Source organism: Peromyscus eremicus, chromosome 18 (assembly GCF_949786415.1).
Source record: "Peromyscus eremicus chromosome 18, PerEre_H2_v1, whole genome shotgun sequence".
NCBI classification, from domain to species: Eukaryota; Metazoa; Chordata; class Mammalia; order Rodentia; family Cricetidae; genus Peromyscus; species Peromyscus eremicus.
This window is the reverse complement of record NC_081434.1, coordinates 6,985,937-6,998,889: the sequence shown is the minus strand read 5'-3', so window position 1 is coordinate 6,998,889 and position 12,953 is coordinate 6,985,937. Positions and strand designations below refer to the sequence as shown.

Below are 12,953 nucleotides of genomic sequence, written 5' to 3'. Positions count from 1 at the left end.
AGCTTAAGGCTAAACTGTGCCATAGCATCCTGAAGAGTGCAGAAGAGAGAGGATTTGTTAAATCTGGGGCACCAGCGCCCAGGCCCTCTTTTCCAACCTCCAGCCAAGCACACACAGTGTGTCCTGTTACCCAGACAGCTTGGCACAAGCCTAGGGCCTCGACTCCCAGATGTTCTCTGCTCCCCACCCCTTTGGGCCCGTGACAGGCCCACTGTAGAGCTGGGACGCCTAATTCCACCATTCTTTTCCGGCCTCCACTCCAAGACTGTGCCCTAGTTTGGGCTCTTGGAAGAACAAGGCCCTTTTCTGTCTGGGTCCTGTTCTGCAGAGCTAACCCCCTTCCCCGCTCCACAGTCCTGTCTTCTAGCCCAGCCAGCCAGAACCACAGCGAGCCTCGTTTTCTCTCTGCTTCGTTCCTTCTCTCTGGCTTTAGGAGTCTGTCAGCTGTTTCTTATAACTCCAAGTCACTCATTTAGCTCATTCCTGGGATTTTTTTTTTTTTAACCTAGATAATATTGCTTTCCTTATCCAAAGCCATCCTTTCATAAAGGACAAAGAGCTTGAGTCTGAGACCTACCTCCAGCAGGACCCCAGCTGCTTCTCCTTCGTCGTGGGGCCTGGCATGGCCTGCAATGGTGGATTATGGGGAGTATCAAATAAGAGCATCAGTGAAATCTCTGGCAGGAGGTCTGGTGTGGTTAATGATGACCAGTAATGTTCTCCCCTTCTTTCCTTCTGGCTTCTAGAAGACTGTTTCACACTTCCTGTGACCACTTTCGTACTGAAAGGGAATGTGTTTGGGAGCGCTGGTATTTCCCAGGCAAACACAAAGGATATTTACGGCCTTCCATTTACATTTTAACATCTATCCCCTTCTGATTCTTGGTGACCTTTTGTGCTCCAAGCTACAATTCCCATTTAGGGAAAGCAGGTTTTTCTATTTTGTGTTTCTGCAGTCTAGTTTATACAGAAATAATTCTAGGCTACCATGAGAAGGGGAGGTGGTTGTTTCATGGCAAAGAAAGCTTTCTATGATTGTGTGAGGACAGTCTAGAGAGGCGAAGAACATTTGTGTGCCACGGATGTCTTCAAGTCTTCTAAGGGGTAGTTATCTTCAGATGACAGAAAGGGGGGGAAAAACGTATTTTTTTTAAATGCATACTGGGCATAGTATTGCACACCTTTAGTTCCAGTACTCAGGAGGCAAAGGCAGGTGGATGTCTGTGAGTTGGAGGCCAGTGTGGTCTAAGTAGAAATTGCAGGGCAGCCAGGGCTATATATAAAGAGAGACCAGGTCTCAAAACAAAACAAACAAACAAACAAAAACCATGAGGGGAATATGTCCCCCAGGAGTTAGAATCTGGGGCCACGTAGAGGTGAGACTAGCTGAAGAATAATTAGCCATAAACCTTGTTGCTTGCTTCCTAACGGATAGGAGTTCAGATGAAGGAAGGAAAAATGGTACAACAGAGGGTGAGTAGGGCAAGAAGGAAGCGAGAGTGTGTTCAGTGTGACACACTAAAACTTGTCTTAGAGAGTGGCTGTGTCTGCAAGATTAGGTAAAGGACTATGAGTCTAATGGGACTGATTACTACTACGCTGGACCCGAAGCCGCAGGGGAGTGCTCAGCTAGCTCTGTGTGATGGAAAGCTCTTCAGGGTGGAGAAGATCAGGACAGACAGGGCAGTCCTTGTAGGGCTGGCACTGTGACCATGAGGAAATGAATTGGGGTGAGAATGTGAAAACCACAGGGGTCATAGCTGTGAGTTGTTTCGTTTTTCCTGTCACATAACAAGAACTCACCTGATGTTAGATTCAATTTACAAAACAATGATTTTTATTTTATTTTATTAAGCACAGGAATGGCGGTATGGTTCATTGGTTAAAGGGACAATCCTGCCTTCCCATGGTTTCAAAGGCTGGCGTGTGGTTAGTGTATGTCAGGCTCCAGGTGTAATGCCAACTACCATGTCCCCCAACACACACATAACATTTTGCTTTCTAGCCTGAAGAAAAGGAAGAATTATTAGGGTCTGAAGAAGAAAAATACTCTTATCTTTTTTCCTTCTGAGTTTTCTGAACCAGTTTTTAAAATAGACATAGAAGTCTAGAATCAAAATAACTTCCTAATTAGTATAGATTTAGATTGGGATTCATGGGCAGCCCTGAAAGCAGATCATAGACTTCTTCCTTTCCTCCGGCCCAGGTTGAGCTGACCCTCAACTGACCCTAGAGAGTTCTAGACTTTTCCTAGCCTCACCAAGTGATGACTTTCTTATTATTTACCTACTGAGAGGCAGAAGCAAAAATAATGAGTGTAACATGTGGACTAAAGAAAAAAATGCCAGGTGGTGGTGGTGCACGCCTTTAACCCCAGCACTCGGGAGGCAGAGGCAGGTGGATCTCTGTGAGTTCGAGGCCAGCCTGGTCTACAGAGCGAGATCCAGGAAAGGTGCAAAACTACACAGAGAAACCCTGTCTCAAAAAAAACTAAAAAAAGAAAGAAAAAAATTCCAGATAGTTCAGTGTTCCATCTTAACCAGGTAGAACAGTGGTTCTCAACCTGTGGGTTATGACCCCTTTGACACAACCCTTTATATCCAAATATATTTATATTACAATTAATAACAGTATCGAAATTACAGTTATGAACTAGCAATAAAAATAATTTTATGGTTGGGGGTCACCACAACGTGAGGAACTGTATTAAAGGGTCGCAGCAATGTTAGGAAAGGTGAGAACCACTGCTATAGAGCATGGGCCTGGAAGTGTTTTTTCTCTGTACATACCTTTCTGCCCCTGTTGACTGTAAACAGACCACTTTCTAAACTATTCACTCTCATGGTTCTGTGTTACAAATGTTTATGAGTCTGTGGTCCCCAGACTGGGTCTAGCTGGGTGGTTCTTTCCCAGAGTCCTGTCCTGTCCCTATCCCCGTTCTCCCCCCCCCCCCCCCCCCCCGCCCTGTATGCTTCCAGTCAAATGCTAGAACATGACAGAACACAAGGCTAGGCTGGAAGGTGATTGCTCAGCAGTGCAGACTCTCAGCAGAGAGTTCCCCCCCCCCTGGGGGGGGGAGGCAACATGTGGTATATCCAAATGGTCTTAGATCCTCAGACCAGGGCAGCTTGGTTCCTAGAGGAAACTGTCCCCAGAGCAAGTGGTTTGAGGCTCCTAGGCAGCATCTCACAGCTTCAGAAGCGCTGGCCGCTGAAGTTCCAGACCCATGCCACTGCAACATTCAGATGGTAGCGGGAATCTTGTTAAGACCAGTGCCGTGGAAGGAGGGACACACGGAGGCGGTCACTTGATTTGCAGGGAAGGTGTTCTGCTGAGAAGAGATGGACTCATGGCTGGCCATCTTGGAATCTTCTTATCATGATGTTCCTGTAAAGTACCACCCCTGCCATGAACTCTTGATAGCTAGGGTAATGCCCACCCATCTGTGAGGAGCAAACTGATACAAGCTGATGCATTAGCTGTTTAGTGAATTAAGAAAGGAAATCTACTCTGCTCTGCAGAAGCAGATTTACAAAGAAGGTAATTAAACTCCGGTATCGGGGACGTTAGCTCAGAGCAGGCCTGTGAGCAGCCTGGTCTAGATACAAAGGAAGAGCAAGCTTGCAATCCAGCTACGATTTCGTGTTTGTACAATTCTCCAAGGGGTGATTAGAATGCAAGCTTCCAGCAATCGGTTAGGATTTTTTTGTTGGTTTGTTTTGGTTTTGTTTTGTCTTGTTATTCTTTGTTTGTTTTTTGAGACAGGGTTTCTTCGTGTAGCCTTGGCTGTCCTGGAACTCACACTGTAGACCAGGCTGGCCTCAAACTCATAGAGATCCATCCACCTGCCTCTGCCTTCCCGAGTACTATGATCAAAGGCATGTGCCACCATGCCCAGCTTTTTTTTGTTGTTGTTGTTTTTGTTCTTAACAGACATTTACTTGAATATCTGTTTGTAGTTATAGATAGTTTACTGTTATATCTTTAATGAGGGTGAGAATTCCCAGAATTGTGTAGCTGTTAGAGCTCACAAAGAGTGGATTCCCTGTGTTCAAAGGGAAAACAAAGCAACTCATGGATACTTTTTTTGTCTTTCTGTTCTTCTTCTTCTTCTTTTTTTTTTTAAATGGTGGCATAAGACAGTCTCAAACAAAATAGAATTTGAGGTGTCCTCTGATCTACATGTGCACACCATGGCACGCATGCACCTGTATTCACATGACATATACATCATGTGACATATACATGCACACGTCATACACAGAAACTTTTAACACTACAGGGAACATGGTGTCTGCAGCATTTTCCAGAGTTGATCAATATTTTGATCTTGGAGTCCTGAGAATACACTACTTCACATAAATATCTAGTAAGGAAAATGGCAGAAGTAGGTTTAGGGCAACTTCAGAAATTGTTAGAAAGTCCACCTTCCTCCCAAACTGAAACTTATATAACAGTTTTTTAATGAAGTTCCGTCAGTAATTCAAACATCAGTTTTTATAGTTAAATATAATCCAAAGATACACTAGTTTGACATTTACATTGTAAGGAATGATGGCACAAAAAATATTGAACATTTTGTTCTCTGCACGTAAATCATTATGTTTCTATACAAGCAGAAAACACTATGAGTACAGTTAACACAATCCCTGAATTTCATAGCACACAGCAGTCTCTAATCCGAGTTGGGGTGTGTAGGGCATTTTGGCTGGCACGTGTGGTGTGATAGTATGTATAGTGTGTAAGAGCATATATTGTATGTTCGGAACCATCATTGTGTGATGGCGTCACACAATGCAGCAGGTGTTGAGTGCTCTGCAGAGCGACTTAGATTGATTAATTACAGGTCAAAGTTTGGATTAAATTTAGATTGCTGTGTATTCGCAGCCCCTCTATGGTTGCCAGATCTTTCACAACTTCTGCACTTAGTGACAGGATCGTGACTCACAGTTTAAGAAATGTTGCATTAAGTCTAGGGTGGACTAGGAATTTTCATCTTTTAGAATTTTTTTTTTTGAGACGTCTCACTTTGTACGCATGCTAGCCTAGAGCTCACTGCATAGCCTAGGCTAGCCCCAAACTCCTATCCATCCTTCTGTCTCAGCATCACAAATACTAGGCTTACAGGCGTGAGTCACCACACCTGGCTCTTCATAGAGAATTCTGAGATGCATCATCCTGTGCCGTTCCCGACTGTGTTCTAGAAACCTTGGTTCTATAATCCCAGTGTGGGCTTGGTGTATTAATGGAACCATACTCCAGCCCTAGATAATGAGTCATTCTTTTGACTTACATGATTGGACTACAACATACTCTGTCTTCCATTTCACCGAGAATTTGCAGAGACCGTGGTTTCTTTTTTCTTTTTATTTCCTTTGTTTTTGTTTTTGGAGACCAGGTTTTTCTGTGTATCCCTGGCTTGTTCTAGAACTCACTCTGTAGACCAGGCTGGCCTCAAACTCAGAGATCCACCTGCTTCTGTCTCCTCAGTGCTGGGATTAAAGGTGTGTGCCACCACCGCCCGGTAAGACCTCGGTTTCTTGCTGTGCCGTCAGTAGGATTGATTTTGCCAGACCAGTGTCCCACAGTTGGCCACTGGTGGTTATACTCTCCTTAGGCTACATGCACAGTGACTTGAGTACTTGCTCTCTTGCTTACTTGAGGTTCCTGCAGACCTGCCTACCTTTGTGAAGAGCCTTTTGATCCAGTAACCCTCTGTGGTTCTTTTAATCCTAGTAGTAACTGGAAGTGCAGCCATAGGAACCAGGACTCACAATTATGTCACTGCTTACACATCAGGTTGTCACAGTACTGTCCCCTCAACTGGATCAATGTGAGGCTGGGGTGGGGGAACACTATTAACATTTAAGCTGAAAATAATACACGCACAAGGAGAACATTTCCATGCAAGGTCGTCACTCATATTGACCGCCTTGTATCCTGAATTGACCGTGACAACCCATCTGGTCTAAGCGGCATCCAGATACTCACGGGCTGGAGTTTCTTCAGGCCCTTATCTCGAGTAAGGAAGGGCATGTTAGTGAAGATGAGCTTAAATGATTGGTGCTGTAGATTCTATACCATTTGTTGTCTGACTCGGGGAACAATGGTTTCACCTAATGATGAAGCAGCTGTTGGAGACTCAGAAAAAGAGGTGCCTTGTGGCTGTGTCTGAGTCCATACATGGAGTTTCTTCTTATAGCTTATCTGGTTTTGAGGTGCCAGGCTTTGTGTGGAGGAAAGGGAAGTCCCGTGTTCTAGGCATTGGCCATAACTTCAGGCTGTATTAGTACTGTCAAATATTTTAGCTGATTTTGAAGCTTTGGGGTCTGTTAAATCTCATCCACTCTCTAAAAGTCAAATCTTTATTTTGTCTGTGGACTTTAGAGAGAGAAGAAACAAAAAAGCCTCAAGAATATCTGTGACATGTTGTTGTTTTTGCTTTGGGAGGGCGGCTACCACCCAGTTCCTAAATAAATCACACATGGAGGCTTATTCTTAATTATAAATGCCCAGCCTTAGCTTGGCTTGTTTCTAGCCAGCTTTTCTTAACTTTAAATTAGCCCATCTACCTTTTGCCTCTGGGCTTTTACTTTTCTATTTCTGTATACCTTTCTTTGTTTCTTACTCCATGGCTTGCTGTGTAGCTGGGTGGCTGGCACCTGGAGTCCTCCTCCTTCTCTGGCTACTTCTTCCTAGATTTCTCCTTCTATTTATGCTCTCTCTGCCTGCCAGCCCCACCTATCCTTTCTCCTGCCTTGCTATTGGCCATTCAATTCTTTATTAGACCATCAGGTGTTTTACACAGGCACAGTAACACAGCTTCACAGAGTTAAACAAATGCAACATAAACAAAAGTAATACACCTTAAAATAATATTCTACTACAATGGTATATTTTAAATATGAAATGATCCACAGTCAAAACAAATAGCCAGCTCCTTTTAGGTAGTTTGAACAGCCAACATATTTGTGATCCTTAAGTATCACTGGCTTTGCTTTCAGCCAATGCCCTGAAATCACATGGCCACTCACATCAAGGTTTAACTCATCCCGTGACGTAAGAGTCAGAAAATGCCAGAGCTCTGAACACGCCCAGTGGCCGCTTCATCCCCACCTTCCATTTCAGGAAGGGAGACACTGGACACTGAGGAGAAAGAAAGCCTCTCCTTTGCCACTGCCCGGCAGAAATCCCACCCTGCAAGCAAACACACCCACCCTCTCTCACCTCCAGGCATTGGCCCTGGGCCTTTTCTCCCCACACAGCTGACCAACAAGCAGTGTCCAACTTCTCCTTAGCCCCCTCCATCAGAGGACTCAGTACTCCCCCCGTCCGTGTGTCGTCCCCCACCCCCTCCGCCATGCATGATCCCTAGCACCACTTCTTAGAGCTGTGAAAGAGCAAAGCTATTTTGCTGAGGCAGACGTGGGTCTGCAACGCATTCCGCTGCCATCGGCTGTGGCATCGGTGTCATGACATGTAGTGTAGGTAGAGTCTCTAGAGAGAGTTTGGATGCAGGCATGGTGGTGTGATACAGTGTCCATCTTAAGACAATCTGTTTGAGTCATAGGACCATGAGAAAGGCTGGCGTGTGTCTTCTGGTACAAGCACCGTATTAGTTCCGGTTTTGGATTGGCTAGTATGAGACTTTGCGCGGCTTGCATTTCCCACCGCCCCTTGGTGGTCTTTATCTTCTGAACTACCTCTGGCTCTCCCGGCAATGTTGCTATTGGGAGTCCTAATCATTGTTATTGTAAATGAGACTTTTGGAATGGAACCCCAGGTTCCCCGAGCACACTCTCATCCCTTAGTTCCCACCCAGCAGCCTATCCTTGGTGTTGCCACTTTTGAGACCAGAGCCGTGAAGGCGGTCATCCATTCAACTCCCCTCCCCCGTGGTCTCCATAGCAGCTTTGTGAGGAGAGCAGAGCAAACATAATTTGTTTTTCAGTTTAAAAAAGAAATGATCTCAGGGCTGTCTAGCTCAGCTGGGGCCATGCTGGCCTGGCTGGCACACGGCCCTGGGTTCAATCCCCAGCACAGCAATGCTGTACAAAACCAGGCAGGCAGGCATGGTGGTGCATACCTGTGATCCCAGCACTTACGCTCATGAGGTCAAGGCAGGAATATCAGAAGCTCAAAGTCATCTTCAACGACATAGTGAGTTCGAGGCCAGCCTGGCAACGGGAGACCTAGCTCAAATAAATGAAGTCCCAAAGACTTGTGAGAAACTGTAGTTTGAACCTCTTGTCCTCCTCAAGCCACACAGGAGCTTGTCATTGTCCTACACTGTGTACTCAACAGAAGAAAAAGGCGTGACCGATTTGCCCAGATAATAAAGACTTAAAAGCTGTGAAGGTTGCCAGGGTATGGTGGCGCGCACCTTTGATCCCAGCACAAAAGCTGTAAAGGTATCCCAGAGAAGCAATGGAGCTCGGACAAGTGGGAAGATGGATGGGTTCTTAAAGTAGTTCCAGACAACTGAGTCGGCTTGCAGTTCTTACAGTGCCGTGATCTCTTCATATGCCACCAAACCATCAGTCATAGGACAGAGAGGGGGTACGGAGCACACAAATGCTGAAGCGCAGCAGTCTACAGCCGAGCACTAAATGGAGGTACTGTATTAAAGAGACATGCTTCTGTGTCAGGTTGGGTGTCACTGATGACGGTAAGGCCGTCTCTAAATGCCGGAAAGCGGGAGCTCTGTGAGCTGTCGGCATTTTGGTTCATCCAGGGCGTATTAGCCAAGACTCTTGTCCTCCAACTCATTCCCCTTAGCATGCACTGAGTGTGTTTCTTGAGTATAGGAGAGGGGAATGCAAGAGCCTCCTGCTTCTGCATAAAGAGCCTATTGCATTTTGGTAACTATTTGGGCATGTCCGAGTCAGCAAGCTACGCCTGTTGGATCACACTATGAAACTAGTGTCTCGTGAATGGGTCTGTAGTTAGATGATGACGTAGGTCATCAAGGCAGAGGAGTCCATCAGCTCTGTCTCCTAGCCCAGAGGTACTTGTAGCCAGGAGATCACTGGTCATGATCCCTCAGCTGTGTAGATAACACATGGCCTTTGGCTTGGTTGGTTTGATTTGGAACCGATTCATTCAATGGTGGTATACAAGTGTATTTTGAATTCTGATCTTTCACCTGGCTAGCAGGATGAAATGTAATATGTAATAATATTCTCTACCGGTGCTGGGCAGTGGCATTGGGACCCAGTGCCTGGGCCGACACAGCCACAGGAGAATTGCTCAGCGGTGATGTATCGTAGGTTATGTGTGCTAAGTGCATCTTGAACTCACTATATCTTCAATTTAATAAGGAGTCGATCAGGACATAACCCCTTTCTTAAGTCAAAGAACATCCGTGTATCACTCTAACTTGGACTCCCAAGGCTTCTTTGTAGTTGCCCATCCCTTCCTCTCTTTGTACATTGGAACAAGGAGGGGCAGCCATTAGGAGCACTCAGCCTCCTTCCCCCAAGGTGTTCCTCTATGCACCTTGCAGCTCGCCCCTTAGGGTCCTGCAGCGATGCTCTTCCAGATGCCTTAGTGCTGCGGAGCCTCAGAGCCCACTAGATTCACGCGAGGCTTCCAGGAACATGAAAAGCTATTTCAGGAAGTGAACAGAGGAACCTTGGGGAGTGGAAGGGGGGAGGGAAAAGAAAGGGGAGGGGAAGGGGGGGTTCTGATTAAGAAAGAGCAACAGCAGCCTCAGGAAGGGAAGAAGTAGGTCTACAAGGATCACTCTAGCCCACTGAAGCCCTGGTTGCTGGCAAGCATCAGCGCAGAACGGGATGGCTTGAACACCGGTCCAATTTTCCTGAAAGCATTTTCACAGAATGTTCTGCATCATAGGTTAATGTACAAGACATGAGCCGTAAGTGGAAAGTTGGCAAAGTCCTTTGGAAATTGGCTGAAGGGCAGGAAACAAAGGATAGCAGTAAAAGAACCTAAAAGGCTGTTAATTGAGGAGTGCCTCGGGGAATGGGGTTGCTACCGGCTTTGTATTATTTACATAAAAATTGTGTGGAAAATGGTATTGAGAGGGATTTTTCATGCTGGCTAATGAAACCGCATTAGTGAGCTGTGAGTAGAAATGTGAATACAACTGGTGAAGATTCCAATTACAGATGGAATGGAAGAGCAGCATTTTCAAACATGTTGGTATGAACCCTCATGGTTCTGTTGGCCCGATTTCCATTTCGTGACTGGAGTAGGCTAATTTCAGACTGAAGGGATCGACCTGCAACTTCTTGGACCAACAAAAAGCATTTTTTGAAGCCCTTGGGGCACCGTGTTCATGGGGTAGATCCTGAGACAGTATTGTCTTCAGATCTGGAAGCATCGATTTTAGGGACGAAAAGCAAGTGGAAACTTCCCTTAGCTACAGATGGAAGACCTAGCCCCCTGAGATTCTCCACCTCCCCACCCCCACCCCCACCCCCACCCCCCCCCGTTACCTACTATTTTCCTGTTTAATGGAGCTCAGATGATCACAGCAGCTCCATGTTGATCCGCCCCAGTGCGAAGCTAGCCAGCTCTCATTTAACACATCATGGAATTAACATGGTGAGGTAGGACTTGGAGTTGGGAGCCCAGGAGTGACATGTACTGTCCTTCCCATAGCCTTAGGAAACTAATTGCATCTGGCATCACAGAGTCTGGAGAGTCCTTGATTTCCAGGGTCAGTAGGACTCCTGTGACCTTGCTACTCAAAGTGTGGTCCAAGTATTTGCACCTCTGATATCATCACCTAGAGAACTGCTGGTTCCTACATCTCTAAGTGCTCAGGGTTCCTGGCTGACTGGTTTGCACATGAACACTTGTGGAAACATGGCTCCGACACACCCAGCAACCACCAAAAATAAAGCAAAGGGGAGTTGGTTGCCTCCCATCGAAGGAAAATAAGACATGAATGGCTTGAGGAAGGATTATGTGAAAACTCAAGTTCTCCCGTTCTAGGCTTCGCCGACCCCCAACCCCTCTTGCTCAGAAGGCTCAGGGCTTTCTCCAGAATGTCAGCTCAGCCCTAAGGGTGCATGACTTTTGAGGAAAAATAAAAGAAATATTTAAAAGCCGGCAGAGTATGCCACTGAGTGTTCTTCCCCTGGGGGTGGCGTCAGGTACTGGGCCATTAGCTAATTGTGACGGTCTCATCCACAGGCCAGAGAGGCCTGGACCTGTGGGGGCTTTTCATTTGAGCTCGTTTACCAAGGTTAAGCATTCTTTTAGTTTGAGGCACCCCACCAGGTTGTCTGCTAACCCACAGGACCAGTCCCTGAAGGATGCCACTGGCCTAGACAAACCGTTCTAGAACAAAGACTGGATTTGAGCCATCTGGTCGACCTCCTAGAACCCCATTCTCTATGCCTATGATGGCCAGATGCTACCAGTGTAAGCAGTGTGAGGGGACACCAGAGCAGCTGCTTATGACACATTCTCGTTTCCTCTTCCTACCCCTACCCCAGTGCTTTCTCTAGGCCCGCAGGGTAAAAGAATTGAGAGAGGGGAAGTCGGTGAGTCATTAAATTGATGTTTGTCCTCAGTCCATGAAGTAGTAGTGTAAGCAGGGAGACTCGGCAGAATCAGGAAGGAAGGGCTCTGAAGCCCCAACTCCTCTTTGCTCCTCCCTGGCCCCCACCAACCCTGTCCAGGTAGGGCAACCATCCTGTTGTGCTCTCTGTCTCGCCCTAATGAGACTTGCTACTTAATTCTTTCTAGCTTTCTAGGGATGGTCTGTCCCTTGTAAAGAGTTTCTTAGACCAGTTTTGAAATACCACTACCGTTCAAGGCATGAGATGAGAAAAGGTAGAAAACCTGTCCGACGGCATGCTTTGGAAATGCACTTTGAGCTTTCGTCTTTTGTAAACTTGTCCAGATTGGGGTTTTGTCAACCCCAAGTGTGATATCAGCACCTCGTTCTTACCAGGAGGGAGGGGGACTGTTGTGACCCATTGTGCCTCAGAGGAAATAGGCAAGAGTATTTCAAATAAATCATGTATTAGACAAAGTGTGTCTCCTTTAGTCCTTAATAAATACGTATGGAGCCATTTCTTAAAATCCCAAGTGGACTTCATCTCCTCTACAGACTGTTTCTTAAAATGGAAGGATCTACTTTTTTTAACTTTATATTTATAGCAATTGGAAAAGGGTGGTTCCTAATATATGCAGAGAAAGCTGAGCAGGCCAGCTCCATGCTCATTGTGGCTTACACAATGTCCACGTGTAACTCATCACTTCAGCTGTGTCTCAAGCGTTACATTTTTCAACTCATATCTTTCTTGTTAATTATTAAGCCCTTTCCGGGCCCTATTCACAGTTGGGACTAGGCCTAAGTGTCTGTAAGCAAGTCCCAGAAAGAGGCTCCCTCCTCCATAAAGCTTGCTATGGGATCAAGTACCTTGTAGTGCATCCATGAAAAATAGTAGGCATGAAGTGCGGTCCTAGTTAGTCTTAACAATGAAAACCTGGAGTCAGATATCAAGGGTGAAAGAACACAAGACAGGCCAGAAAAAAACAAGGAATCAGAAGCTGCTTGGTTAGAGATGAAAGAAAAAAAATATCACCCACCTGCCCCCTCTCCCCACTTCTCACATTGCAGTCTCCCTGTTCTTTTCAGGTCAGAGTCTACGATCTCTCCCAGTATGAGCATGGAGCAGATGACGTGCTGATCTTGGCTACCGATGGACTCTGGGATGTTTTATCAAACGAAGAAGTAGCAGAAGCAATCACTCAGTTTCTTCCTAACTGTGATCCAGATGACCCTCACAGGTTGGTGCGTTCGGAAGCACTGGGTAGTCTCACTCACTGGAACCCCTGCTTTCCAGTGGAGGCTGAAGGAATAGCTTAGTAACCAAATACGGAAGGGACTACGTATCTCAGGAGAGCTCATGTGGGCCTATGACCACAGAAAACCCTCCTTAAGTTGAACCCAAATACAGATGGCAAAGAAC

At 46.1% G+C, this 12,953-nt stretch overlaps 1 protein-coding gene across 1 annotated transcript in view; it reads left to right on the top strand.

Moving 5' to 3' along the window:
- Ppm1h (protein phosphatase, Mg2+/Mn2+ dependent 1H) overlaps positions 1 to 12,953 on the top strand; it is a 262,604-nt gene that overhangs the window by 230,871 nt on the left and 18,780 nt on the right. The window contains exon 9 of the mRNA XM_059245150.1: positions 12,620 to 12,771. Coding sequence (XP_059101133.1) covers positions 12,620 to 12,771 — 152 coding nt within the window. The remainder of the gene's footprint in view (positions 1 to 12,619; positions 12,772 to 12,953) is intronic.